The sequence below is a fragment of the Ursus americanus genome, chromosome 2, assembly GCF_024610735.1.
Source record: "Ursus americanus isolate L20-20 chromosome 2, mUrsAme1.1.p, whole genome shotgun sequence".
Lineage (NCBI taxonomy): Eukaryota > Metazoa > Chordata > Mammalia > Carnivora > Ursidae > Ursus > Ursus americanus.
Window position 1 is genome coordinate 92,394,621 of NC_142128.1, and position 27,771 is coordinate 92,422,391.

General features: G+C 35.2%; 1 protein-coding gene across 1 annotated transcript in view; it reads right to left on the bottom strand.

Moving 5' to 3' along the window:
* Positions 1 to 27,771, bottom strand: part of KLHL20 (kelch like family member 20) — a 59,358-nt gene that overhangs the window by 18,087 nt on the left and 13,500 nt on the right. Inside the window, exons 3-6 of the mRNA XM_045811345.2 lie at positions 22,710 to 23,283; positions 10,246 to 10,404; positions 9,410 to 9,504; positions 6,758 to 6,873 (exon numbers count right to left, since the gene is read on the bottom strand). Of these exons, the coding sequence (XP_045667301.1) occupies positions 6,758 to 6,873; positions 9,410 to 9,504; positions 10,246 to 10,404; positions 22,710 to 23,283 (944 nt within the window). The remainder of the gene's footprint in view (positions 1 to 6,757; positions 6,874 to 9,409; positions 9,505 to 10,245; positions 10,405 to 22,709; positions 23,284 to 27,771) is intronic.

Consider the following 27,771-nt stretch of genomic DNA (forward strand, 5'->3'; position numbering starts at 1 on the left):
AAGTTATGACTTAACTTATTCCACTGGGGTTGTTATATTCTTTAATTTTCTAAATAAGTTAGTAGTAGGTCCATTTTACAGTGGAGGGCAAGGACACTAATTTAAATCAGATTGAGAAGTAATGTGGCATTTAATGGATAGAGCACTGAATTTAGGTAGAAAACGGGTTTGACTGTTACCTCTACTAAGCAATATGATCTTGGGAATATCTTGTAAACTACCTTATTTGTAAAATTAGGAATAAAAAATTAAAAGTGAAATAACATATACATGAAACTGCTTTCTAAAGAATTTAACACCACATAAATGTAATTTGTTATTGAAAACCTAAAGAATTAAAACCCCACAAAAAATACCAAGCGTTGGTGATGTGGAGAAAACAGAATCTACTAGTGGAAATGCAAACTGTTGCAGACACTCTGGAAAACAGTATGGAGGTTCCTTAAAAAATTAAAAATAGAACTACCATACAATCTAGCAATCCCACTTCTGGATATTTATCCAAAGCAAATGAAAACACCAATTCAAAGAGATATATAAACCCCTGTGTTCAATGTAGCATTATTTACAATGGCCAAGATGTGAAAGTAACCTAAGTGTCTACTGATAAATGAATGGATATGTACCACATATACACAACTGAATATTACTCAGCCATAAAAAAGAAGGAAATCTTGCCATTTGCAACAACATAGTTGGATCTAGAGGGATCCAACTAAGTGAAATAAGTCAGACACAGAAAGACAAATAGAATACAATTTCACTTATGTGGAATCTAAAAAACAAAACAAAACAGGAACAAAGTCACAGATATAGGAAACAAACTGTTGGTTACCAGAGTGGGGAAGGCTTCTGGGGTGGCCAAAATAGGTAAAGGGGATTAAGAGGTATAAACTTCCAATATAAAATAAATTAGTCATGGGGATATAAATGTGTAGCATAGGAAAGACAGTCAATAATATTGTAATAACTGTGTGGTGACACATGGTAACAAGGATCATTTTGTAATGTATAAAAATATCAAACTGCTATGATGTATACCTGAAACTAATAAGATATTATATGTTAATTATACTTAAAAAAAAACTATAAATCAGAAGCCTAGGTTTGTTTTTATTCTAGTAGGGAAGTGATTTTGACTCATCTATTCATGTTCTCTTAATAGGTCTTCTTGTGACTAAAAATAATACAAAAATTCTTATGATATATACTACAAAATACTGTATAATCTTCATTCTGTACTGAATTCTACACTGTCCAACATGACATTTAAGGTCAGAAAACTTTTTGAAAAAACTACATTTTTCATAACCAGAATGACAGGTTCAAACTGAGTTCCACGGAGCTTCTTAGAGTACTATCTGAAAAAAAGTATGTTTATAGCAGATACATTTAATTTGTTATTCTTCCAAATCATCTCTATTCCAATCCAAAATAAGAGCTACATTCTGGAGCTTAAAAAGTTAAGTAAGGATACTTTAATCTCAAAGCATTTGAAAAATAATGGTTTCTAGGGGATCTCAGTAACTTCCTAAGCCAGACTAAAATGGGAATAATGTTTCTAATCTTATTCTAGATGGACGTGAAAATGCGCTTCTTTATTTCAAATCTCAATGTGCTGTATACATTTTATCTTTTATGGTTTCATTTAATTCAGAATATTCAAATAATACAAAATCACAGTAGGGTGGGGATGGGCTAATGGATGAAGGGTATTAAGGAGGGCACTTGTGATGAGCACTGGGTGTTGTATGTAAGTGATGCAATCACTGAATTCTTTTTTTTTTTTTTTAAGATTTTATTTATTTATTCGACAGAGATAGAGACAGCCAGTGAGAGAGGGAACACAAGCAGGGGGAGTGGGAGAGGAAGAAGCAGGCTCTTAGTGGAAGAGCCTGATGTGGGGCTCGATCCCGGATTGCCGGGATCACGCCCTGAGCCGAAGGCAGACGCTTAACCGCTGTGCCACCCAGGCGCCCCGCAATCACTGAATTCTACTCTAGAAACCAATATTGCAGTTCATGTTAACTAATTAAAATTAAAAAATACTAAATCATAGTAAGTTTGTGTATAATTCTGTTCTAGGATATATGCCAGAAGTTTCAATATCAGAGAAAAACATCTTAAAATCCAAAATAAAATCTGGCTGCAAATGTGAGGGTTATAAGCATTTAAGACAAATCAAATAGCCTAACCACCAAACCTTGGGTGCAATTTTACAACAGGAGCCATTAAAACCAACTTTTTTTGGATTATATGGCTCCAAATCAAATTATTATCACCTCATAAACTGTGTTCTTTGATACTAACAAAAAAATAGGCCTTTAGGAAAGAAAATTTAAGTATTTCCTGTGTCCTGGGGAAACGAGAAAGGGAAAGCATCAATTCCACTGTCTCATGGCAACTTTACCTGCATTATGATTTCTAACGCAACAAGTGATGATATAGCTGGGATAGAACTAGTTAAGTTATTATACACTAAGTAAGTTCTACTTAGCAAAATAAAGTGTATGCATGTCCTTGCCATGAGAACTCTCAATCTGAGTTAAGCAACATACCTAAGGAAAAATATTGCTGAAAAACAAAGAAACATGTTGTTTTATATGGATGAGAGGTTGATTCTAGAAAGAATTACTTCAAAGACAGATTTGGTCAAAAAGTATTACCTTAAAGAAGGCAACTTTTAGAAAGTATCTGGAATAAGGATCATAGAACTGTGAAAATTTTAAAAAACCTAAACAAAACAGAAACACAAAATGATAAACATCAAGAAGTCTAATGGTAAACAAGAGGACAGGCCACAAGATATCAACAGAAGTAAAACACTCCTGAGGAAAAAATTACTAAGATTATAGGTTTTATCTTAGGTTTCCAGAGTTTATTTCCACAGAGTGATGAAGAAAGAAAGGCTCAATTTTCCAAAGTTAAGTGAGAATTGGTAATTTGGCATTCTAAAGATAATGAAAACAAAATTGCAATAAAAACGAAAAAAAAAATTGAAGATTAAGCTTTACTAAAGTAGAGACAGATAGGTCAAGATCTAAAATGATGTCACAGTGAACAGTATCACTCAAGAATGATATTCAGATCTGGAAAACATAAAAAGAGAAAGCTGGGAAAACCAATACCAGTTGTAAAGGAAAAGACCTAATGGCTTTTCTCTACAATGAAAATGGAAAACTTCATAGTATAAAAAAAAGATGGCAGATAATTTAACTTTTCTTCTTTATATTTTTCTGTTAATCAAACTTCTTTATTTGAGGGAGAGAGAGAGAGAGCATGAGTGTGCATGTGCATGGGCATGTGTGGAGGGAGGGGCAGAGGGAAAGGAGGAAAGAGAGCGGGAGAGAGAATCCCAAGCAGGCTTTGCCCCCCCAGTGAAGCCCCACACCAGGTTCAATCTCATGACGGTGAGATCAGGACCTAAGCTGAAATCAAGAGTCAGGTGCCCAACTGCCTGAGCCACCCAGGTGCCCTGTTAATCAAAATTTCTATACTGCATATATATTACCAGAAAGATAAAGGTGTTATTTATTTATTTTAAAAGATTTTATCCATTCATTTGAGAGAGAGAGGGGGGGGGGGCACTAGTGGGGGGAGGGGCAGAGGAAGAGGGAGAGGGACAGCAGGCTTCCTGCTGAGTGTGGGGCCTGATGTGGCGCCCAACCCCAGGACCCTGAGATCATGACCTGAGCTGAAGTCAGATGCTTAACCAACTAAGCCAATCAGGTGCCCCAAAGGTGTTATTTAAAAATAGGTTATCTTTCATATGCAAAGTGACAGTAGTAATCCATTAATGCTACCGGGATGTGCTTTCCAACTTTCTTTTTTCCATCAATCATGGTGGGTTGATGCTCATTTCTCACTAGTATTCCTCAGGATCAACAGCAAGTAATTAATCTTTATTGAGTGCCTATTCTGATAAGGTTGCTACACAATCTGGAAACTACAAAGATAAATTAGAAATGGTCCTTGCCTTCAAGTAGTTAACAATATTGTCAAGGAATCAGATACTCGATCAGCAATGTGAAATTATGTGATTACTAGCAGGAATTTGAGATCATAAAATTGATCCAATTTAGCTGGCTTCTAAAGAAGACAAAGTATGGTTTCATTAATACCATGATCTTTTTTTTTTTTTTTAAGATTTTATTTTGAAGTAATCTCTACACTCAACATGGGGCTTAAAACCACAACCCTGAGACCACGAGTCACATACTCCACCAATTGAGCCAGCCAGGTGCCTCAAAAGATGTTCTTTTTTTTTCTCTATACCCAGTGTGGGGCTTGAACTCATGACCCCAAGATCAAGAGTCACATGCTTTACTGACTGAGCAAGCTAAGCACCCAATACCATACTGTCATCCCTACGCCAGGCATTAAAACTAATAGTCAGCCAAATAAAACAGTTAATATATCTTCATAATAATGGTTATAACTCCACAAAGATGGCCCTACTACTACATTCCTAAAACCAATACATCACAAACCCACAGGTACCAAATAATTAGATCTTGAAGGCTTCTAATTTTAAAAACAGACAATTGACTTTCAAAATTGAAAAGAGGGGAGGGGCCTGACTGGCTCAGTTGGGTAGAGTATGCAACTCCTGATCTCAGGCTTGTGAGTTCAAATCCTATGCTGGGCATGGAGCCTACTTAAAAATTTTTAAAAAAATAAAATAATTTATCAAAATCAGGAAAGAGAAACTCTAAGACTGATATGTGGGGCAAGGATGCAGATGTAGGTGTGAGCATACGAGCATCTGTGTAAACCCACATAAACAGGGGAACATGTACCTGTGCATGCATACATAGGAATGCAAGTCACAGGAATAAGTAAGAGTGATAATACAAATGATAAATCTATTAATAACAACAGAGACATCTGGACACTGGGAGTATGGGAGAATTCAGTGCATAGTGAATTAATTAAGTTTGAAATTTAAGACAAGAATGAAGAAATTCCTTCAAAAGAGAAAAGAAAAAGCCTGATGCAGATTAAGGAGAAAAAGAAAACTTGGCATCAATTTTCTTCTTAAAGAAATACTACTTTCTCTCTCTCAAATATATAAATAAATAAATGAATCTTAAAAAAAAAAGGGGGGGGCTGGCACCTGGGTGGCTCAGTGGGTTTAGGTGCCCACCTTGTGATTTCAGCTGAGTTCATGATCTCATGGGTCATGGGAATAAGCCCCAGGTCAGGCTCCGGGCTCAGTGGGGAGTCTGCTTGGGATTCTCTATCCCTCTCCTTCTGTCCCTTCCCATGCTCTCACATGCGCTCTCTCTTTCCCTGTCAAATAAATAAAGAAATACTACAATATGTACATGAAGAAATTTAGATGAAAAAATTTAAAAAGAGGTAACTCAAAACAGAAATTATCAAATTTTTCTTCTTTTTAAAAAAGATTATTTATTTTTTTGAAAGAGAGAGTGAGTGAGCAGGGGGAGGGGCAGACAGAGAGGAAAAGAGGGGGAGAGAGAATCTCAAGCAGACTACGTGTTGAGTGTGGGCCTGACACGGGGCTCAATCTCAAGACCCTGAGAGCATTACCTGAGCTGAAATCAAGGGTGGGACGCTCAACCAGCTGAGCCACCAAGGTGCCCCTTCTTCTAAAAATATAGGGGAAAATATATTTCCACATGCCAAGAGAAAATTAAATTAGAAAGAAAAAGGATAGCAGTGCTTAGGCTGATGGAGAAGTATACTATGCCCCAGAGACTGCACGAAATTCCCTGATGAAAAGAGCAGAACAATTCATGTATTAAAATGGGACAAAAGAATCCAAGCATGCCTACATCTAAGAAGCCATGGAATTAGTGAAAGTTGGTAGCTTAAATACAAATACTACAATAAGTCCTGGTTAGCTCCGTGAATCAGAATTAGAAAAAAAAAAAAATTCAAAGAACTTGCTACAGACTGAATGTTTGTATGCCCCACCAAATTTGTATGTTGAAATCTAGTCCCCAGTGTGATGGTGTTAGGAGGTGGGGCCTTTTCAAGGTGCTTAGGTCATGAGGGCAGAGCTTTCATGAATGGAATTAGTGCTCTTATAAAGGAGACCTTGCCCCTACCACCGAGTAAGGACACAGCAAAAAAACGAGAAGACAAACCCCCTTGAAGAAGTAGGTGGGCCCTCACGAGACACAGAATCTGCTGGTGACTTATCTTGGACTTCCCTGCCTTCAGAACTGTGAGAAATAAATTTATGTTTATAACCATCCAGTCTCTGGTTTTCTGTTAGAGTAGCCCAAATGGACTAAGAACTAGTAAGAAGTAGTTTGACTAAACAGTGAGAAAGTTGTTCAGGCAAGCAAGGCAGCTAAATTTACATGGATGGAAGGGAAACATCTGATGCTGAAAATTCTCAGAGATTTAGGAGTAGAGGGTAGGAGCAAAATGATATAGCAGGTTGTCTTGGGCTCAGTCTAGCTCAGTAGAGCTAGGAAAGCATGTAACTGTTTAATGTAATGTTTTTTGAAAGTTCTAGGTAATTATAAGGTGTCTTGCATATAAATTAATGCATAAGACTCATTTTAACAAAACATCCATTGCATGACAGTTTTAGACTTATATAAAAATAGAGCACTCTCGGAGAATACCAGTGTTGGACCATGAGTTAACAATCAAGCTACATGGTAACTTATTTTGTGTTTCTTATGACAGTAGATATCACAGTTGTCCAAAGGACAGCTCAAATGACAGTTCAACATGTGGGAAAATATTCAGTTTAGTCATAGTATATTAAGACCCAAACCTGCAAAGAGTACTTCACCACATCGAATAGGTTTCCGTGGTCTTGTCCTCGGTCCCTGCATTAGTGGTCGTTCTTGAGGCAAAAGGAGATAGTTTTTAGCTTCATCTACCAAGTCTCTGTGAAGAAAATTTTGCCTTTATTCCAAATGTTTCTAAATAACATTGTTAGTCAAATCCCAATATGGTTTTGGAATATGTAAGTTGGCAAAGGGGAACAAGCATAAATCAAACCAAATCATGAATGCCAGCCAATATTTAAAAAGTTATAAACACGACAGAAATGATGCCAGTCACACTATGAGTTGTAAATTGATTGGTATTTCTATCATGACTTCCTATCTTAATATAAAATTTAGCCTAATACTTAATATGCTTGGGGCCAACAATAACTTATGGAGAACTAAAACAACTCAATTACCAGTCTGCATAGTTACTGCTTTCTAATGAATTTTACTAGATTCTGCAGGATACTGGCAAAGCAGTACATCAGCCCTGGCACTAGATATTTGTTAGATTAATTAAACAATAAAACTATTGCAAAAATTGGATTGCTAAAAAGAAACACTATACTGTCATTTAATATTAAGTTGCTATCTGGTGCTGTTATGAAATGGTTTACTCTCAACATGTCTACTGAGGATGAACAAATTTTTTTTTTCCTGTCTGTTAAGGTACTTTCTGAGAAGATTCTAGTCATTATACTTGTTGAATACAATACCCTCATACAAACTATTCATGTATGTACTTCTCTCACTTGAGTCCTCTGAGTTATTCAGTGCCTGATCAGTGCAAATTCAATCTGTAACTCTGTTCTTTCTCAACTTTGGAAGTGTTTCCTAAAATACATTTTCATTTCTCTAGCTTTTTATGTTACAAAGAGTAATTTATTCCTGCAGGACCAGTCCCAAGCATGACCCAATAATGCACTTCCAATATATGGCTTTGATAAGACCCTTCTGAGTTTATTTATCCTAAGCCCCCCCAAAACCAACAACCCTCCAACCCCCCAAATCCTAAGCTGATGACCAAGAGCTTTTTCAAGCTTCCTCAGCCTTAAAAACAGAGACTGTGATCTCCTAATAGCCAGTTTTTAATTAAGTGTTCAGGGGTTCCTAGAAAGAGGACTACAGAGCTAATACTTAGCAAGCCAACCCAAAATTAATAGTAACAACAAGAACACTTACAGCTATGTGTCCGTCCCTGTTTTAAGGGCTTAATATATTAACTTGCCAATCCCCACCACAGCCCTATGCAATAGGAACTATTATTATCCCTACTTTACAGATGAAGAAACTATAGCAGAAAGAGGTTAAAGTAACTTGCCTAAGGTCCCATAGCTAGTAAATGGTGATATCAGGTCAGGATATCAGGAAGGGGCTTCTTTTAAAAGTGACTTTGGAAGTACCTTTACTTTGTGCATCAGAATAATACAATCTGATTTATGTTTTATGGGGAAGGGGCACCTTTGCATTGTTTCTTCAGATTTCAGAATCCATAATTCACATGGCTTTCCTTCTGCTATTGTGAATATTTGAGGGAATTAATTGCCATTTGTCTGTTTTTTAAATTTAAGAGACAAATATCTAAAACGTCCCCTGACATCTCTTGTTAAAGGGACAGGCTTCAGATTATAGAAGAAATGGAAATGAATCTACATGTTCTGCCTCTGTTACAGGGATTCTTTAATACTAGAACAAGTTGCTTTAGTCACTAAGGGAGACCCAAAGGTCAGTATAGTTTAAGGAGTTCTGAGTATTGACTTGCTCTTTCATTTTTATATATAGAATATTTGGGGGGGGAATGGTTAAAAACACCATATGGTTCGTGGAATCTAAGTCTTAAAAATCTATCAAACTGGGAAAAGTAATTTTTAAATTGTGTCTATATTATAGAGATAGCCCAATAAAATAGGTATCTTGTTTGTATTACAAAAGTGTTTAGAGTTTCAATCAAAAAACATTATGAAACTGCTCCACCAAATTCTAGTGGAAACCTTTCCACAGCTGCTTAAGGAGTAGTCCTTTGACTCTGTTCACGTCCTCAGAAAGCAAGGCTGGTCCTATTCCCTAGGCAGGCATATGTGATAGAATGAAAAAGTGCTCCTGACACCTTTTTGACAGAGTCAACAACATTATTTAGCTCAAGAAAAACATATATTAGCAGAGAATTGCCTCTTCAAATTCAAGCTTGCATTAAAATCTTAGAAATCTACCTCTTTCTTTTTTAAATATATTATTTATTCAAGAGAGAGATAGTAAGGGATAGAGCATGAGCAGGGGAAAGAGAAGCAGGCTCCCCACTGAGCAGGGAGCCCGACGCGGGGCTTGATCCTAGGACCCTGGGATCATGACCCGAACTGAAAGCAGATGCTTAACCAACTGAGCCACCCAGATGCCCCAAGAAATCTACCTCTTTATTGCCACTTCTACACCAATTAGCACCACACATAAAAACTAATGGAATGTAATACTGGAAGCTCAGTCCTCTTCTTCCATCTCCTCCTCTTGACCCTAACCCAGAAGAAAAACCTGTTCAATATTGCCCTGGTGTCAGCACTCGAAATACAAATATTTAGGAAACAAGACAAATAAGGAAATTCGGAGAAAATAGGAATGTTTAGTTGTTGATTTTTCCCAACCCGGGCCACTCATACCTGCATTCTTCATCACTTTTGATGAGGGGATCAGAGCCTACGGTGCCCACCAGGAACTTGGGACTAAGCAAAGGCAGACGAACATGTTGCAGCACCTAAGAGGTAATAAATATTGTTAAAGGCACGAGCTCCCACTTGCAAGATATTTAAGAGAATACATAACCTATGCTCCCATATTGAGTTTCCAATTGCTTTGGGATCTCACTGAATTAATTTGATTTAATTAATAAATAATAAAGAGGAAAGGAAGGCATAAATACTAAAACCAAATTTATTCCACCATTTCAGTAATCTCAATAATCAGAAAATTGAAAACATACTAATACACTTTAGAATTCTACTTTGAGCTTTCAGCAATATGTTATAAGCGCTTCTATAAGTAGCTTATATAACTGGACTGTAACAATCTAGAAGAATATCCTATTAAATTGCTGAAAATTGTAGTCATAATAACAAGAACATTAAACATTTCATTTAGTGACCACTTATGGCTCAAAATGTGACAGGATTTCCAAGCCACATTGCGAAGGGAAGCAAGATAACTGCCATCCTTACTTTCTTTTGTTCATTTAGTACCATTTAGATTCTGACTTGTGCTATAACCCTAACCTAGAGTTGATGCAAAATAGAGAGGAAGACAAGGAGTAAAAGTTCATAACGATAAACACTTAACAATGCTTCTAAACACTATCTCCTTGATTTATTGGGAGACAGATAATCTCTCTTACAGTCTAATATAAGGGACAGTGACAACTGTTTCTTTTTTGCAAGTCAAATATATACTACTTCATCCAGTACAAAAAAGATAGTTACTTGGAGAAACATTTCCACCATACCTGGGGTAACTGAGGACGTCTTTCTTGAATACTGTATTTGACCCAGGCCATCACTGCGTTGAACACCTGTTCTTCACTGCGAACATTTAGTTCATCACTAGATATTATATCAATGAGCTGATTGGCTGGAAGCAACATGAACTCTTCACTTTCCATCACCTATTCAAAGTTAGGTAAGAATAAAGAAAAAACCCTGTGACCACATTTAATGTACTGTTTCAATACTGTTCTTCAGGGTTATGGGGAAAGCTCTATTTCATAATGGAGCTGAAGTTCAAAATAGTACTAGAGAAGAAAAATTTTTAAAAGGGAACAAAGATAGGCAGAGCATGGAGGACTTTAAGGACAATGAAACTATCCTTTATATTACTACAATGATGTACACATTTGTCAAAACCCATAAAATGTATAACACCAACAGTGAACTCTACCTTAAATTATGGACTTTGGGTGATGATAACATGTCAATGCAGGTTCTTCAATAGTAACAAATGTACCTCTCTGGTGTAGGACATTGATAACAGGGATAACAGTGTGTGTGTAAATGGGGTACGTGGGAACTCCAAACTTTCTGCTCCATTTTGCTCTGAACTTAAAACTGCTCTAAAAAATAAAGTTTGGGGGTACCTGCGTGGTACAGTTGGTTGAGCTTTTGACTCTTGGTTTTGGCTCAGGTCATGATCTCAGGGTTGTGAGACAGAGACCTGTGCTGGGTTCCGCGCTCAGCACAGAGTCTGCCTAAGTTTCTCTCTCTCTCTCTCTCTCCCCCTCTGCCCCTCCCCTCTGTGCGTTTTCTCTCTCTCTAAAATATATAAAATCTTTAAAAAAATAAAGTTTATTAAAAAAAAGGGGTGGGGGAACAAAGGACAGTACCAAAGACATAATTAAAATTTAGGAAAAAGAATAATTTGTGATTCAAGCGATTTAAGAAAAAGGAAAGCTGTTTTTCTAAAATGAAGTATCAAAATATAAGTTTACATTCAAAATAAACTAAACTAACCACACCAAATTATAACTCCAGAAATATGAGGCATACAAAAAATCAGAGCAAGCTTTCAGAGGAAGAGCAGTTGCTGAAAGAGCAACTTTTGGGCAGAAACACTACGGGGCCAATTTAAAAAAAGAATGAGGGTATCAGCAATTCTACAGGCAAGAATGAATGTACTGAGGAGAGTGTTAGACCCATGAAAACCTCTGAGAATCAAACCACTCAGGACAAACCATGGAGATGAAATGGCAACAAGGGTATTACCTAGTCCAGCCACAAATCCCAAGATCTTGTAAATCTTGTCATCAGTATGTAGAGTTAAAAGGGGCAGGGTGCAATGCGGAAGAGGAAAGCAGGACTGCTACACTCCACGTGGTTGTTCTCTTGTTCAGAAGACTGAGCTACATGTGATGTCTATTATCTATTAGTGCAGGAAGAGCTCTAGTTCCTACTGTGTGACCTCTAATGCAGATGATGTACTCTCTTGAGAGGGCTTTTTTATGATCGAAAAGTCAGAATATTTAGCAGGATTCGAGATAAGTCATAGCAATTTGAATATTTGATTAAGAATGTTTTTTCCTCAAGTACATTAGAAAAAAATGCAAATCCCCAAACCATGAGGGCCATAAGGTCAGCTGTACTTAACAGTAGAAAATACTAATGAGCTCTACAATTTTTATGGCACAAATTTGCAAATCACCTGAGTGAGAAACCTTCTGGAGGTCAGGAAATTAAATAGGTTACCTCCAAAATTTAGCTGAGGTTGCTTACCCAGATAACTTAGTAGTTAGCATGATTGCATGATACTCTCTGTGGCAGGCTTGTCAGATTTAGTAAATCAAACAAAGGACATACTTACACTAAAAAATTATTTGCTGTTCATCTGAAATTTATATTTAACTGGGCACCCTGTATTTTATCTGGCAACCCCATATTGGGGCTATAAACCAAGAGCAAAATTCAAATTAGGTGTGCTGGCCTTCACAGCGTGCAAGACTGTAGCCAACTTCGTATCTTACTTTCCTCTTATTATTTTTTTCACTCTGATCTCTTAACTTAAACACAAAGGTGGTATCATATATCTCTGTGAAGTGCCTTAACATTCTTTTGGATCTTGTTAAAGTACAAATTCTTTTTCCCAACTTAGTGATTATAAACCAATGATCACCAAATTTAAAGTTTATGAATAAACCACTATTATATTCACTAGTCACTTACTGGAAACATTAAATGGCAAGAAAAGATGAAAATCCATGTGAGCAAATATTTGTTTGGCACTAAAAGCAAAGAGTAAAAATAATACTTTTGATAAACAAAGTCCGGTTAAATTGTCACTTCTCCTTTTTCCACCAAGAAGAAAAAGATATTAATGCTCACCATTAGAGCAAATCTTGCACTGAAATCTATCCTTGACCAAACAACCAGGTTAAGAAAATAATTCCTTTTTTTTTTTTAAGATTTTATTTATTTATTTGAGAGAGAGAGAGAGACAGAGACAGAGAGTGTGCACGGATGAGCAGCAGGGAGGGGCAGAGGGAGAAGCAGACTTCCCGCTAAGCAAGGACCCTAAAATCATGACCAGAGCTGAAGGCCGCTACTTAACCAACTGAGTCACCCAGGCGCTCCAAGAAAATAGTTCTTTAAAGTATCTGTTTTAAGTAAAAGTTTACAGGAGATCTGAATTTTAAGTCCCACACTATTATGGTAATGAGCTTACTTTGTTTCTTCAGATGAATGTAGATGCAATTTGAAGAATGAATAAAGCTCAAAAGAACAAGAGTGAATAAGCAAAGTCATCTAGAGTTGTTCTAACAGAAGTGAGTGGTGAACTTAATGTTGAAAGAATTTTTAAATTCATGTTTATGGACAAAAATAACACTGTATGAATTAAGCTATGTCTAATGAAATAGAAAGAAATTAAATATAGATTTAAGTTAGAGAATAATTTAAATGAGTCACATGTGTTAAGCCCCAAATGGTGACATTTCTTTGTATCTGCACAGAACGAGTGAACAAACCAGTGCCTCTTAGTCCATGAACAAGGGGATTCCATTATGGTATATATCAGGCTCACTTGAGAGGCAGGATTAGAACTGGAAGGGATTCTAAAACTTTCTCTACTGTTAAGGATATTCTTCAGCTATTGCTACTACCTTAGATCTAAAACACAAGCTATTGTTAAAGCAGGAAATTTTAAAAAATCAACCTTATTTATTTATTTTAAATGTACATATCAATCAGTTTTGATCAGTGTACTCATGTAACCATGATCACAATCAAGATATAAAATATTACCATCATCCCAAAAGCGGGGAATCCTTAATATGGGGTACAATGACTCTGGCAAATGATTTTGGAAATTCTTAGTGCTGGCAAATCTTTAGTTTTAGAGAGTGGATTTTGACATTTGAAAATAGTGGGATGAAATTAAGAGTCAAATCTGTTTTTTAAAAAAGTGTATGAAGAAGTTAGATTATTTTAAATGAGAAATTAACTCTTAACTTTAGTGGGGTATAAACTCCATTTAGTCATGGTGTATTCCATTTTTTATATTTAAATGGAATCAATTTACTAATATTTTGTTAAAATTTTTCCTATCTAAATTAATAAGAGAGATCTATCTGTAGTTTTCTTTTAGTGTTTATGGTTTTGATATCAGGGTGAATTTGTCTTTATTTGGCAGCCTCCTCCTCCTTTTTCTGAAAGACTTTATATAAAAGTAGTATTATGTCTTCCTTAAATGTTTGACAGAATTTACCATCTGGGATGGGCATTGTATTTGTGGGAAGGTTTTTAAATTACTATTTCAATTTCTTTCATAAATATAGGGTTGTTCTGGTTTTCTGTTTCTTCCGGAGTCAGTTTCTGTAATCTGTGTTTTTCAAAGAATATGTCCACTTCCTATCAGTTATTGAATTTACTGGCAAAAAGTTGTTAATATTCCCTTATGCTATTTATTTATTTCCCTTATGCTTTTTAATCTGAGGGATTGTAGTGATGTCCTCTTATTTCTGATATTGGTAATTTGTGTCTTCCCTCCTTTCTTTCTTGATCAGTGTAACTAGAGGTTCATCAATTTTTTTTCAAAGAACCATTGGATTTTTGCTCTAACCTTTATTCTTTTCTTCCTTCTACTTACTTTTTCTAGTTTACAGAAGTAATCACTAGAACAAAATCACAAATGTTCCTATATACCAAAATAAATAAAATAAAAATATAGAGCAAGGAAGTTATCATATAGAAAAAGAAATAGAATAAATATAACTATATTAAATACCTTTTATAAAAATATAGTATGATGGAGTCGAGTGCAAACATATCAGTCATGGCAACAGATACAAACGGGCTTTAACTGCCTATTTAAAGAAAAAGATTTTCAAACTGGCTCACAAAGTAAAACTTAATTCTATGCAAATTCAAGAAAAATACCTAAAACATCATGATGCAAAAAGGCTACAAGTAAAGGGCAAATGCGCAAAGATGAATCAGGCAGGTGGAGACAAAAGAAAACAAGAATTGAAAGCCAGGTATCAAAGTAGAATTAAGACGACAAATGAATTATATCTGACAAAGGAGGATACTTTATAAAGCTAAAAGTCACAATCTGTAATTAAGATACAGAATTGTGATTATATATGCATTAAGCAACATAGTGACCACCTACAAACCACAGATGATGCAAGGAGAAATAGAAACACACCAAAAATAACAGACTTTAACACACAGCTCTGTGGACAAAATAATATAAAAGAGCTAAGTAATATAATTAATAAGATAGACTTTATGCATATATATCAAATACTATACTATGAGAATAGGGACAAGAAAATATACTTCCTTTCCATGCACATATGGAAGAGTCAGAAAAATTGATCATATATTACATGACTAAAAAAGTCAGTAAATTTCATGAAGTAGAAATATTACAAACACTGACTACAATGCACTAAAACTAGAAATTAAAAACAAAATTAAAAAAATACAAAAACTCCTTCCACCTAAAAATTTAAAATTTTGCTATTAATAGTTCTTGGTAAAGCGAAATATAAACAGAATTACTGTAAAACAACAATTTAGCAATAAAGATAAGAATCTATAAGTACATTTAAAACAATGATCAAAGGAAAACTATGGCTTTAAACACTCATAGTAGTTAATGTAAAAGAATGAAAACAAATCAAATTCTCAAATCAAACACGCAGAAAAAGAACACAGCAAGTCAAAAGAGAACACGAAGAAGAAAGTAATGAAGGTAAAACCAGAATGTAATGAAACAGCAAAAAACTGTAGATCTAATTAATAGATCTAAATACTAATACTAAATACTACTAAATAATAGATCTAAATACTGATTCTTTGGAAAAACAAAAACAAAATAGACATACCACTAGCTACCTTTCTCAAGTTAAGAAACACTGAAAGCACACATATACAAAATGCAAAATATTAAGGGGTAAGGGACGCCTTGATGGCTCAGTTGGTTGAGCATCTGGTTTTAACTCAGGTCATGATCTCAGGGTGGTGAGATCAAGACCCGAGTTGGGCTCCGCACTGGTCATACAGCCTGCTTAAGATTCTTTCTCTCCTTCTTCCTCTGCCTGGCCCATGCACCCCTCCTTTGCTCCCCCCCCACTCATATGCACTCTCTCAAAAAAAAAAAAAAAATCAAGGGGCAAATAACCACTGATGCAGAAATTTAAAAGTTAAAAGAAATTACTTTACACCTCTATACAAATAAACTTGAAAACGTAGATAAAATTGGTAATTTTCTAGGGAAATATAGTCTACCAAAACTGATCCTAGGGAAATTTCGTAGAATAGAGAAAATTATCAATAAACTACTTCACAAAAAAGCACCAAGCCTAGACAGTTTCACAGAGAAATTCTACCAACATTTCAGAAAGGACATAGTCTCAATGTTGTATAAATTGTTTCAAAGCACAGAACATGCAGGAAAACTTCTAAGTCATGTTCATGAAGTATAACATGTATATCTAACCTGATAAAGACAGCACAAGAAAATTAAAGACTACCATCACTTCTGAATAGCAATATAAAAACACTATGTAAAATATTAGTGAATAGATTCCAACATCACATTGACGGTACACCATGACCAAAATGTGTGTACGTAGAATGCAAAGATGCTTTAATTTTAGGACCTCATTTATGTAATTCATAATAATAATGGGTTTAAGGAGAAAATTCATATGAGTACCTCCATAAATACTGAGAAAATCCTTGACAAAATTCAATACCATTCCTAAGCATCCAAGAAAACAGGAATTGTTTTACATGGATACTTCCTTAATATGATAAAATAGTCATACTTCAATCCTAAAAACAGCATATCAGTTAATGGGAAAACACCAAAGTCATTCCTACTAATGCTAGAAACAAACTATGTCCAATATTTCCATTACTATTTAACATTTTACTAGAAATATTAACCCAAGCAACTAGAGAAAAAAAAGTTAAAGGGATTAACAACTGGAGAAGAAATAAAACTACTGATATGCAGATGACATGATAGGATGTTCAGAATACTCTAAAGAATCAATGGCAAAAATAACTCGAAGAATAAAAAAGTTCAGTAAGGTAGCTTTCATATACATTAATGGCAATTGGTTAGAAGCTGTCATGAAGGGGGAAAAAACTACAAAAGCAACAAAAAAAATACACTAAGCTTCAGAAGAAATGTACAAAACTTAAATGAAGAAAACTATAAAACATTCCTGAGAGATAAAAATATAGAACTGAAGAAAAAGAAAGACATTTCTCATTTTTTAACAGAACTCAACATCATAAAAACGACTGTTCTTAACTTACAAATTAATATGATCCCAATAAATACACCAAGGTTTTTTCTTAGAGCTAGATAACGTGATTTTAAGTTCATTTGGAAAAATAAACATGCAAGAAAGGAAAACACTGAAAAAGAGAGTTATATAGGAGGGGTATTAATAACCCTACTATGTATTAAAATTTACTACAAAGCCTCAATTATTAAAACAATGGAGAAAACAGTGTGGTAGTGCTGTATGGCCTACACTGGAAGATCTAGAAGCCAGCACACACAGAAATTCAGTATATAATAAAGCTGTTATCTCAAATCATTGGGGGCAAAAAGAGACTATTAAATAAAGGGTATTGGGACTAGACAGATATTTACATAATAATAGTAAGTATTTCACACCCTACATAAGATAAACTCGGAGAGACCATATATATACTAGAAAAAATATGGGTGAAATCCTTTTTAACCTGAGGAAAGGGGAAGACTTCAAACTCGGCCACAAAACCCAGATGCAATAAAGTAAAAGATTTATACATTTGACAATATAAAAAAAACAAACAAACCCAAAACCTTTTGCATAACCAAAAATACCATAAGCAGAGTTGAAAGGCAAATGCAAACTGGGAAAATGAGTAACATGCATCACAGACCGAAGGCTATCACTGTTAATATAGAGAGTCTCAACTTTAAAACATTGAGGAGAAAAAATATTTAAAAAACTGAATAGAAAAATGGGCAGAGGAGCGCCTGGGTAGCGCAGTCGTTAAAAGCGTCTGCCTTCGGCTCAGGGCGTGATCCCGGCGTTCCAGGATCGAGTCCCACATCGGGCTCCTCCGCTGGGAGCCTGCTTCTTCCTCTCTCTCACTCCCCTGCTGTGTTCCCTCTCTCGCTGGCTGTCTCTCTGTCACATAAATAAATAAAAAATCTTAAAAAAAAAAAAAAAAGAAAAATGGGCAGAAGATAATAATAAACAATAATAAAAATTATATAAAAAAGGTCCCCTAAACATCTGAAAGATATTCAACTTCATTTTATGTAAAGAGAAATGTAAATTAAAACCACACCAAGATTCCACTTCTCATCTATTAGACTGGCAAAAATTCAAAAGGTTGACAATATAATCTGTTAGTGAGGCTATGAAGAGATCGTCACCCTCATATATTATGGTCAGAATGGTTCCATCCCCATAGAGGGAATTCGGTAATATTTAACAAAATTACATATGCAGTTAACCTTTAGCCCTGCAGCCCCATTTCTAGGAATTTGTCCTGAAAATAAACCTCCAACAACACTGAAATATCCATACACAGGCTATTAATTGCAGCATTATTTGTAATGGGAAAACACTGAACACTATTTAAATGCTCACATATAGGAAACTGATTGAACAAACTGTGGTATACAGAAAGAGAAGAATGCAGCTGTGGAGAGAGAACAAGGAAGATCTCTATGAACTGATATGGAATGAATTTCGGAATAAATTAAGTAGAAGGCAAAGTGCAACAGAGAATATACACAATGCTACCTTTTGTGTAGGACAGAAATGGAAATAAAAAAACATGCATATGTCTGCTTAATTTGCAAAAGTAAGCACAGGAAGGATAAATCAGACTATAAAGCACCAAAATAATAAATGGTAACTAAGAACTATAATCCATCAACTAGAATAAAAGTCTATGAGTCCATAATGCTAATCAATCACTCAGAACGAGGAAAATTCTTCCTTATAGAAGAATGTTGATAGAAGAGAGGGAATTTTTTTTAATCACCATTTTACAACCATCATAGTAATAACTAATTTGGGCAGAAATTAACAATGGATGTGAATGAAATTGAGTAAAAGCTTGATAAGGAATAGGATATTTACATGGATTCAAAGCACCTCTCTGTAAAAGTTCTTACTAATTACGAAATAATAACTTAATAGGAAACTCTGGGGACTCCACTTAACCAAGTGATCAAAGTTAACATAATCAGTAATGGGACAAATAGATACCATATACTTCTGCGATACACTGAGAAGGACAAAGCATCACTTACGTAGTACTCCTGTCAAAATGTGTAACTTGAATCTACCCATGAGGAAACATCAGACAAGTGGCCTATGCTCTTAAATGTGGAGGGAACTACTACAGATTATCTAGAACTCAAAAAACATGACAACTAAATGCAATGCAATCATCTGCTCTAGAATCTGGACTGGAAAAAAATTGTTATAAAGAACCAACTGGGACAGTTGGTGAAATTGGAATGGGGACTATGGATTAAATAATGTTTTCAATCAATGTTAAATTTCCTGAATTTGATAAATGAACTGTTGTAAAAGAATTCTATGTAAAAAAAATGTCCTTGGTCTTAGGAAATACATACTGAAATGTTCAAGAGTACAGGAATATGATGTATGGAATACTCTCAAATTGTTCAGAGAAAAATATTTCATATAATAGAGAACGGTAAAGCAAATGTGGCAAAATGTTAACAAACGGTAATCTTGCTAAGGGATATATGGAAGGTTTTTTTTCTTATAATTTCTTGTAAATTTGATTTTTTTTCCAAATAAAATTAAAAAGTTGTTTTTCCAACCTGATAGGTTAACAATAGTATCTTGCTCTTCTTTTTTTTTTTTTTTTTTTTTTAAGATTTTATTTATTTATTTGACAGAGAGAGAGCACAAGCAGGGGAACGAACAGCAGGCAGAGGGAAAGAGAGAAGCAGGCTTCCGGCTGAGCAAGGAGCCCAACACAGGGCTGGATCCAAGGACCCTGGGATCATGACCTGAGCCAAAGGGAGATGCTTAACTGAGCCACCCAGGCACCACAGGTATCTTGTTCTGATGTATGTTTCTTTAATTATGTGTAAGGGTGATTAAACTTTCATATGTTTATTTATATTTGAATATCTTTTTACACATTACTTATTCATACCCTTTACCGATTTTTCTATTGTGTTTTTCATGTTTTTTTCACTGTATTTGTATGATTTTTATGGGAATTATTGTTTTTTTCTGTCATGTATGCTCCATGTATGAGTTTGGCATTGATATTTTTGATTTAGTTTATGGTGCTACTGTTGTTATTGTTGTTATAAAGAACAAAAATTCTTAATTTTTAAACAATCAAATTTATCAATTTTTCTTTATGGCTTCTCAGTTGTATCCTGGTTGGAAAGGTCATTTTTACTACCAGCCAATTAATGGTATCTTCTAGAACTTTTAGAATTTCGTTTTTAGATTTAAATTATTCATCCATTGGGAATTCCATCTTTATTTTTCCCCCCAAATCACCATTTTCCTAATGACATTTATTAAATAATTCCACTTTCCTCCACTGACTTTAAATGTCAACTTTTGGACTCTTTTCAGCTCCACCGATCTATACCTTCTCTACCAAAATGTTGGTAATGTTTTAATAATAATCCTTAAGGCCAATGGCCTTAATCTTAGTTTTTGGAAACTTCCTGGCTACACTAGTGTGTGTATATCTATATCTATATCTGTATCTATATAATTTACTCATCCTTAAAAAAAAAAAAAATCCCTTCCATTGCATTTCATGATCTCACACTCCTGGTTTTCCTCTTCTCTAGTTATTCCCTGTTTCCTCTGCCAGTTGCTCTTTCACTAACCAACCTTCAATGTTGGAAAAATTTTAAGGCTCTTTTCTTCTCTCTCCCTTCTCGGTGATCTCATAGGCACTGATTTTTTGACCTTGCTGATGGTGCCTTTTTATTATAAAAAAAGGTTTAAATTTTTATGCAATCAAATTTACCAATCTTTTATAGTTTCTGGGTTAAATCCTGTCTTTAAAAGATTAAGCCATCATAGTTTCATTATTATGAGTTGACGACTCCTAAATTTTAATCTCAGTCTAACTTCTAAGATAAAAGGCTCAAAAACAGTGGCCTGGCTCAGTATCTCTATTTAGACATCTTACAGATGTTTCAAATTGAGTATATCTAAAACAAAACCCATGATCTCATCTCCTCAAACTGCTCCTTTCTCCAGTACATTTGTAGCACAAATTCCCAGAAATGGGAATGCTGAGTCAAGGAGTGTGAAAAAGTGTGCAAATTTCCTTTCAAGGAGGTTGTATCGATTTATATTCACACTAGCAATGTAGCTCCATTACCTTGTCTCCATGGCCTTGTCAACAGGGTGTGGAATCAAACTTCTAGATATTTATAATCGGATAGATTATAATTTTGTAATCTAAGAAATGAAAAATAGTACTTTGGTATAGTTTTAATTTGTGTTTATGAACAACCTGCAGCAGATTTTCATATGTTAAGGGCAATCTGAATTTTATTGCCAACTTTTTGGTTACATCATTGGTCTAGGTTATTGACCAATTACATCTCTTGCTGTATTAAAGAGATTATTGTCTGGGATAGTTGCATTAAAAGATTTTATTTTTAAGTAATCTATACACCTAAAGTGGGGCTCAAACTCACAACCCTGAGGGTCAAGAGCTTCATGCTCTATTAACTGAGCCATCCAGGCACCCCCCCTCTCTCTCACTTTGTTTTGGACTTTTATCTTGTTACTGTTTTGTTTTTATTTTTATGTAGTCAAATCTATCAATATTTTCTTCTGCCTTCTGTGTTAGTCAATTAGAAGAGCCTTTCTCAATTCAAGATTAAAAAGGTATTGCTCCATGTCATCTTCTAATATTTTCATGGTTTCATTTTGTATTTTTAAATCTTTGATCCATTGGAAGTTATCGTGGTGGGGAGAAGAGTGCTATTAAAGTGCAAAAGGGACCATGTCTTTTCTTAAAGCCCTTAAATGGTTTTCTATTGCTCTTAAGATTGAATTTCAAATTCTTAACATGGTCTATTAACTCCAGTGTAATGGGGCTCTGTTCTTTCTGGAAAATCATTATGTAATAACACCCTCCCTTTTGCTCTCTGGGTCTCACTGGGTTTCTTTCAGTTTCCCAACCTAGTTATGCTTTTTCATGTCTCAGAATTTTGCAATCGGCTGTTCCAGAACCAAGGTTAAATCTCTCTGTAATACGTGAAATCATCCAGGCTTCTTTCTAGCACCTATTAACTATAATTAATTATTTGTGGAATTATGCATTCAATGGCTATCCTCCCTGCTAGACTGTAACCTCCATGAGAACAGACACTCAAAGGCATCTTGTTCACTATATGCAGACTTTTTTACCAAGCACAGTGGCTGAAACAGCTTTTCACATATTTATTAAATAAATGAATAAATGAAAAATAACAGATTTAATGAAACATTCTTTTCATATACATGTAACTTCATTTTATCTGATTGTTAGTTCTCCAAGTAACTGCTGATTGATTATTTATTCTGCTGAACAATCCATATAATAAGGAAGGTAATGTTTCATGCAAATGACTGATACCAGGTATCCTATCAGACACTGGTCTCCTAATGAATTAATAAACTGTATTCTGACTTATAAACTAGTTTATTAATATGGCTAGGGAGAATCAAATCCCTAAACTTTAACTTTTGTTGACAGAACATAAAATTGGTCTCTAAAATAAAAACCAGGCTTAGAATTTGTAACAACTTATTTCTTTGGTATTATGAGTTAGAATCAGCAGTAAATATCCAAACAGGTACATGTTAGTTAGCAGAACATGAACTCATATTGCTCTCCTGACCAATGCATTATGAATGCATTCAAACCAAGTACAACTCACCTCTTGAAAGTTATGTTGAGTAAACTTGTCTGCTATTCTTAGCAACTCACGACATGAATGTGTGTCAGCAAAAGCCCGAATGCCCAGGCAATTAGAAGGATCTAATTGTCTCTTTAAGAATTCACAGCAGGCTTCCTGTATTTCTGCCAGCTGAAGAAGGCAAGCAGCTGGCAGAAGGGTCTGAACATTGCCCTCTTCCACAGTTATCTGGGAGGTATATGCAAAGTCAATCAGTAGTTCCATAGCCCTCTCATCTATGTCTCGAATCACTACTTCTGTCTGACGGCTCTCTGCCAATTCTCCTGTAAACATAGCTCGGAAGTAGGGACTACAGGCTGACAAAATGACTCGATGGGCATATATCTTCTTAGCGCCCACAACTAGCACCACATCGCAGAGCTCCCGGTGCTTTCTCAGAAGGTTAATCACTTCCAAGGTTTGTCGAGGGTGCTTGTCTGAGATATAGGGCATGCGGGCAGGTTGGGGAACCCCTTCTGGCAGTTTATTGGGGTCTCCAAGGGTGCAGCGGCTTGTTACATCCATTCCAGTCTCTCCTGGTCGAATGTTGGTACACCTACAGGCATGGGGGAAGAAGGGAAGAAAGATGATGGCAATATTATTAGAAACTCACTCTTGTCATGAAGTGTTCACAGTCAAGAGATAGGGAAACCTGCAGGTAATCAAAAGGCAGAACTAAGCTCCCAAGAGCTTCCTTTCTAAGAATGCTAGAACTCATAAACTTCCTTAAAGTCTTCTGAAGAACAAACATTAATCCCAAATCAGAGCACTTTCATTATGTACTCCCACAAAATAAAGGACAATTCTTTTTTCATCTCAGAAGTACTCAGACTAGACTGTCTTGGACCACATCTTTAATAACTGCCTGTAATATATTAATAAAAAGTTATGAAAAGCACTTGTAAATTATTCTCTCTGCACAAAACAGACCTATAGACTTTAATTCCTTAATCTGGTTTAACCAAAATATTGATAATTCTTATTTTTCTAAAACACAGAAATGTTTATTTCTCATCATCATATAATACTTTAACCTTCTCTCCAGTTCAGCACAAAAGCTATAAAATATTATAGCTCATGCTGCATGAAAAGATTAGAAAAATGAGGCCAGGGCCCCCCAAATTAACTTTATATATAGTACTATATTTCCTTTATTCTAAGATGCCTAGTTTTCATAGTTTATACAGGCTATCACAATGGTGTTAAGTAAAAAACAAACTAAACTAAAAAAAACCAAACAAACAAACCACAAGCCCGGGTTACAAAAACTAGTGTGTTGCTGGGATGCTACAGATAATTGCTGATGGCCAGACATAATTCAGGACATTCTTTGGTCTGTGAATGAGAGGAAAGCTTAGAATCAAACTTTGTGATATTGAAGAAAACTTAAGTATTGATTATATGGATAAATACATGTTAGACCATCAGCTAATAAAAGCTTTACATACCTTTAATGCAATATTTACACTTCTAAAAAGTTATTAAATGAGTTATGGGTCTTATAAGCAAGGAAATATAGTAAATAACCATGTAATCACATTAGTTTGTAAAAAAGGGGAAAAAATCAAGCCAAATATTTTAGAAGCCACTCGCAGGGAGAAATGAGTTAAAATTCTCTTCTCTGCATAAGTTTTAGTCCAACCATAGATGTCTCAAAATATTTTACCATACCTTAAATTAAGATTTCTTTTATTTTTCTCCCCAAGTCTTAACAGCTCTGACACTTGGGTACTATGGCTACTCTGTCATTAGCTAGCATAAAGTTTCAAAGCACGCTGTGTAACAGATGGACCTGGGTTGAAATGCCAGTAGCTGACAATTACTGGACAAGTTACTTATCCTTCCTAATCCCCAGCTTCCTTAGCTCTAAAATGGGTAAGTACCTACCCCATATGGCAAAGATTAAAGGAGATAATGTACCTAACAGCGTTCAGCTCAGGGCTTGCTACATGTTAACAATTTTAAATTGTAGCTATCCTAGTAATAGAACTACCTATATTCCTTTCAGATAAGGTGGTTATGATTATCCATATTAGAAATCAAATTAAAAGAAATCAAATCTGAGTTGATATACTTCAATTAATATTTACATAAATTTAATGATAATCCACCAAGTCTGGATTGAAGTTTATCTTTACTTAGAAATCTTTTCCTCATAGTTTATGAACTAAAAAGTGGTAAAGAAGATGGCAGGTGAAATATTTTTTTATTTAGGACTCTTATAAGCCTAGACAAAGATTTTGTTAGATTAATTTGGGGCTAGAGATATTAAATCTGACAAGAAGCCTCATTCGTTTAAAAGTACTACACACATCGCGGGCATGTGGGTGGCTCAGTCAGTTAAGCATCCGACTCTTGATTTCGGCTCAGGTCATGATCTCAAGGTTGTGAGATCAAAGCTCCGCACTGGACTCTGTGCTGGGCATGGAGCCTGCTTAAGATTCTCTCTCCCCTTCTCCCTCTGCCCCCCCCCCCCACCAAAGTACTACATACGTCCAGTTGTTCCTGCCAAATCAGTCAGAATCAATAAAGGTTTACTATGATTACAAAAGAAATGTATAGGTCCATAAATAGACACTCCTCACTTTACAAATAAATACTTTTCTAAAAGTTTAATTTTATGTTGACTGAAGGTTTGTATTTTTCTTTAGCAAGAGTGCTGTAAATGGGGGCTAGGTTTAGTTGTAAAATCAATTCAGTGTGTCACAAGCAGCACTAAAAAAATGAAATATAAGAAAAGAAAAAATATTGGCGTACATTCCTTTTAGTTCAATATGTTTCAACTATGTGTTCTATAAACATTTAAATTCATATACATTAGTATAATCAGGTCCCTTTGCAGGCTGTATGATATCAAATAAGTTTAAAAGCCACTGACACAGAATTCTGACCTGAGTTTTGAAGTCCCAAGACAAAAGGGCCAAGAGGTACAAGGAGGAGGAAAAGAATATGTGTCATTTTGGGAGTGATCTAGGATTTGCTGCTGCTGTTGTTTTTGGTGGCTTTTGGGTGGGGTGATGGCTGAGCTTGGGAAGCTACTTTTATACAAAGACTCTGGAAGTCTGTAAATTGGGCATTTCTTACACATTTAAGTACATGTTACCCTAATGGTACTACAGGACACACTCCTGAGAGGCTGTAATAACTATTTTCCTTTAAAAAGGGACCTGAAAAAAAAAGGGTGGCAGCTCTGTAAATTTCTCAAATTTGATACACATTGCATCACAGGATCAGGGTATATATGTGTTAGTAAATTTTACATGTTAATGTTCTCCAGAAGTCTTTAAATATGAAAACCATCCTTCCTTGCTTGGCATAATCTGTTACCTAGCTTGAAGAATGGAGACTGAGATTTGAAACAGAATGGATGATCAGGTCATTTAGCATAATACTTCCCTTTAACAGATGAAGAAACTGATTTGGTTAGGTGACGTGCTAAAATCATGAAGCTTTCCTTTCTGTAGCAGAGCAGGTCTCCTGATGCTCCTGGATAAACCACAACTATCTCCTGGGGCACTGAGAATATTTAATAACTGGGAATGATGTGACTGCTGAGTTGGGGAGAGAAGGAAGTTGCAGAATTATTTAATAATTCAAAATAAGATTTTCAGTTTTTTTCCCTTATGGACACCCAAATTTCTGTACAACTCTTTTTTTAAAAGCCCAGGAAGTTGCAATAAATGCAGATAATTTGGCCCAGTCATCATAAAGAACTTCACCAGTGAACTATCAGAAGAATCAACTAACTTGGTAAGAGGCCTACAAAATCAATGTTAAGCTTGAGGAAAACAGCATAAGAAAATTGAACCTAAGTCTCTTCCAGCTAAAAAATACTGGGATAGTCTAAGAAATTTTCTTAATTATCTTTAAACATTTCTAATAAAATACAGTCAAAGGCTTATTACCTTTTAAAAATTTATTCCAGATAATACATAAGAGAAGCAAAGTTTACATATTATGTTTGTATTTCAGAAATTCAGGGGTTAACTTGCCAGATAAATGCCACAATCTTGAATTGACAAACGTAATGAAGATATTTGGATCTGCATAATCACCACACTGCATCTACTGACATGCAGCGAAAAGAGAATCTATGCCCCTCTAAAATGGTAATTATTTTTTTAAACAATTATTTACTAATTGCATATAATTTACAAAGCATTTTGCTTGAACTGAGAAAAATTCAAAGGAACAGAAAGAGGCGATCAGAGAACCTAACTACTGAGAAGGGGAGATACATGAATAACCAGAAAGAGGGCAACCAGGATACGAATTGTGGTCAGGAAGGCAAAAATCAATAAAGTATTTGTTTATACCAGAAAGATTCTAGATCTAACTGGTATAAGCTACAAGGTTACTACAAGGTTATGTATTTTTGTTGTAAAGTAGGAATATTAAATTGGGTTATTCTGGAACTTAAGTGAAATATCCTATACCCATGGTCCAGATCATTACATTTGTTTCTGATTCTATATTCATTAAGCAGTCTTCTGATGAATAATTCTTCCAAAGATATCATGTTATTTAAAAGGGGGATAGGTGGCTCCAACATTCTGATTACTGGGTTTTAGGTCAGCCGCATGTGAGTCTCACAGACTTAATCATCTATGACGATATTGAGATAGTCTAACATCTGGCCTGCAAGGAACAGTATCAGTTTACTACGCCTAAAGCTGTACCACTTACAAGAACTACAGTATAACGTAACAGCTGTGTTGAAAGAGTCCCCTGGGAAGAAGAATAGAAAAAGGACATTTTGGGAAAAAGAAATTACATTTACATTACAAAGGCACAGCCTGAAAGCAAAGCAGACAGTTGTTTCTTTTTCCAACAGCAACCTGTTTTTCCAAAGTACTTATAATTCAATCTTTCTATGCTTGGCCTTAGCCCACAGGTGATTCTGTATTCTAGAATACTAAATGTTCATAATTCCTGACATCTGGTAGAAATAGCACTGTTTATGCTTGACAATTTAAAGACTTAAAAAAACTAAGCAGTTAAAGAATAATTTTTACCACCCACATAAACAATCAAGGAAGCTTTA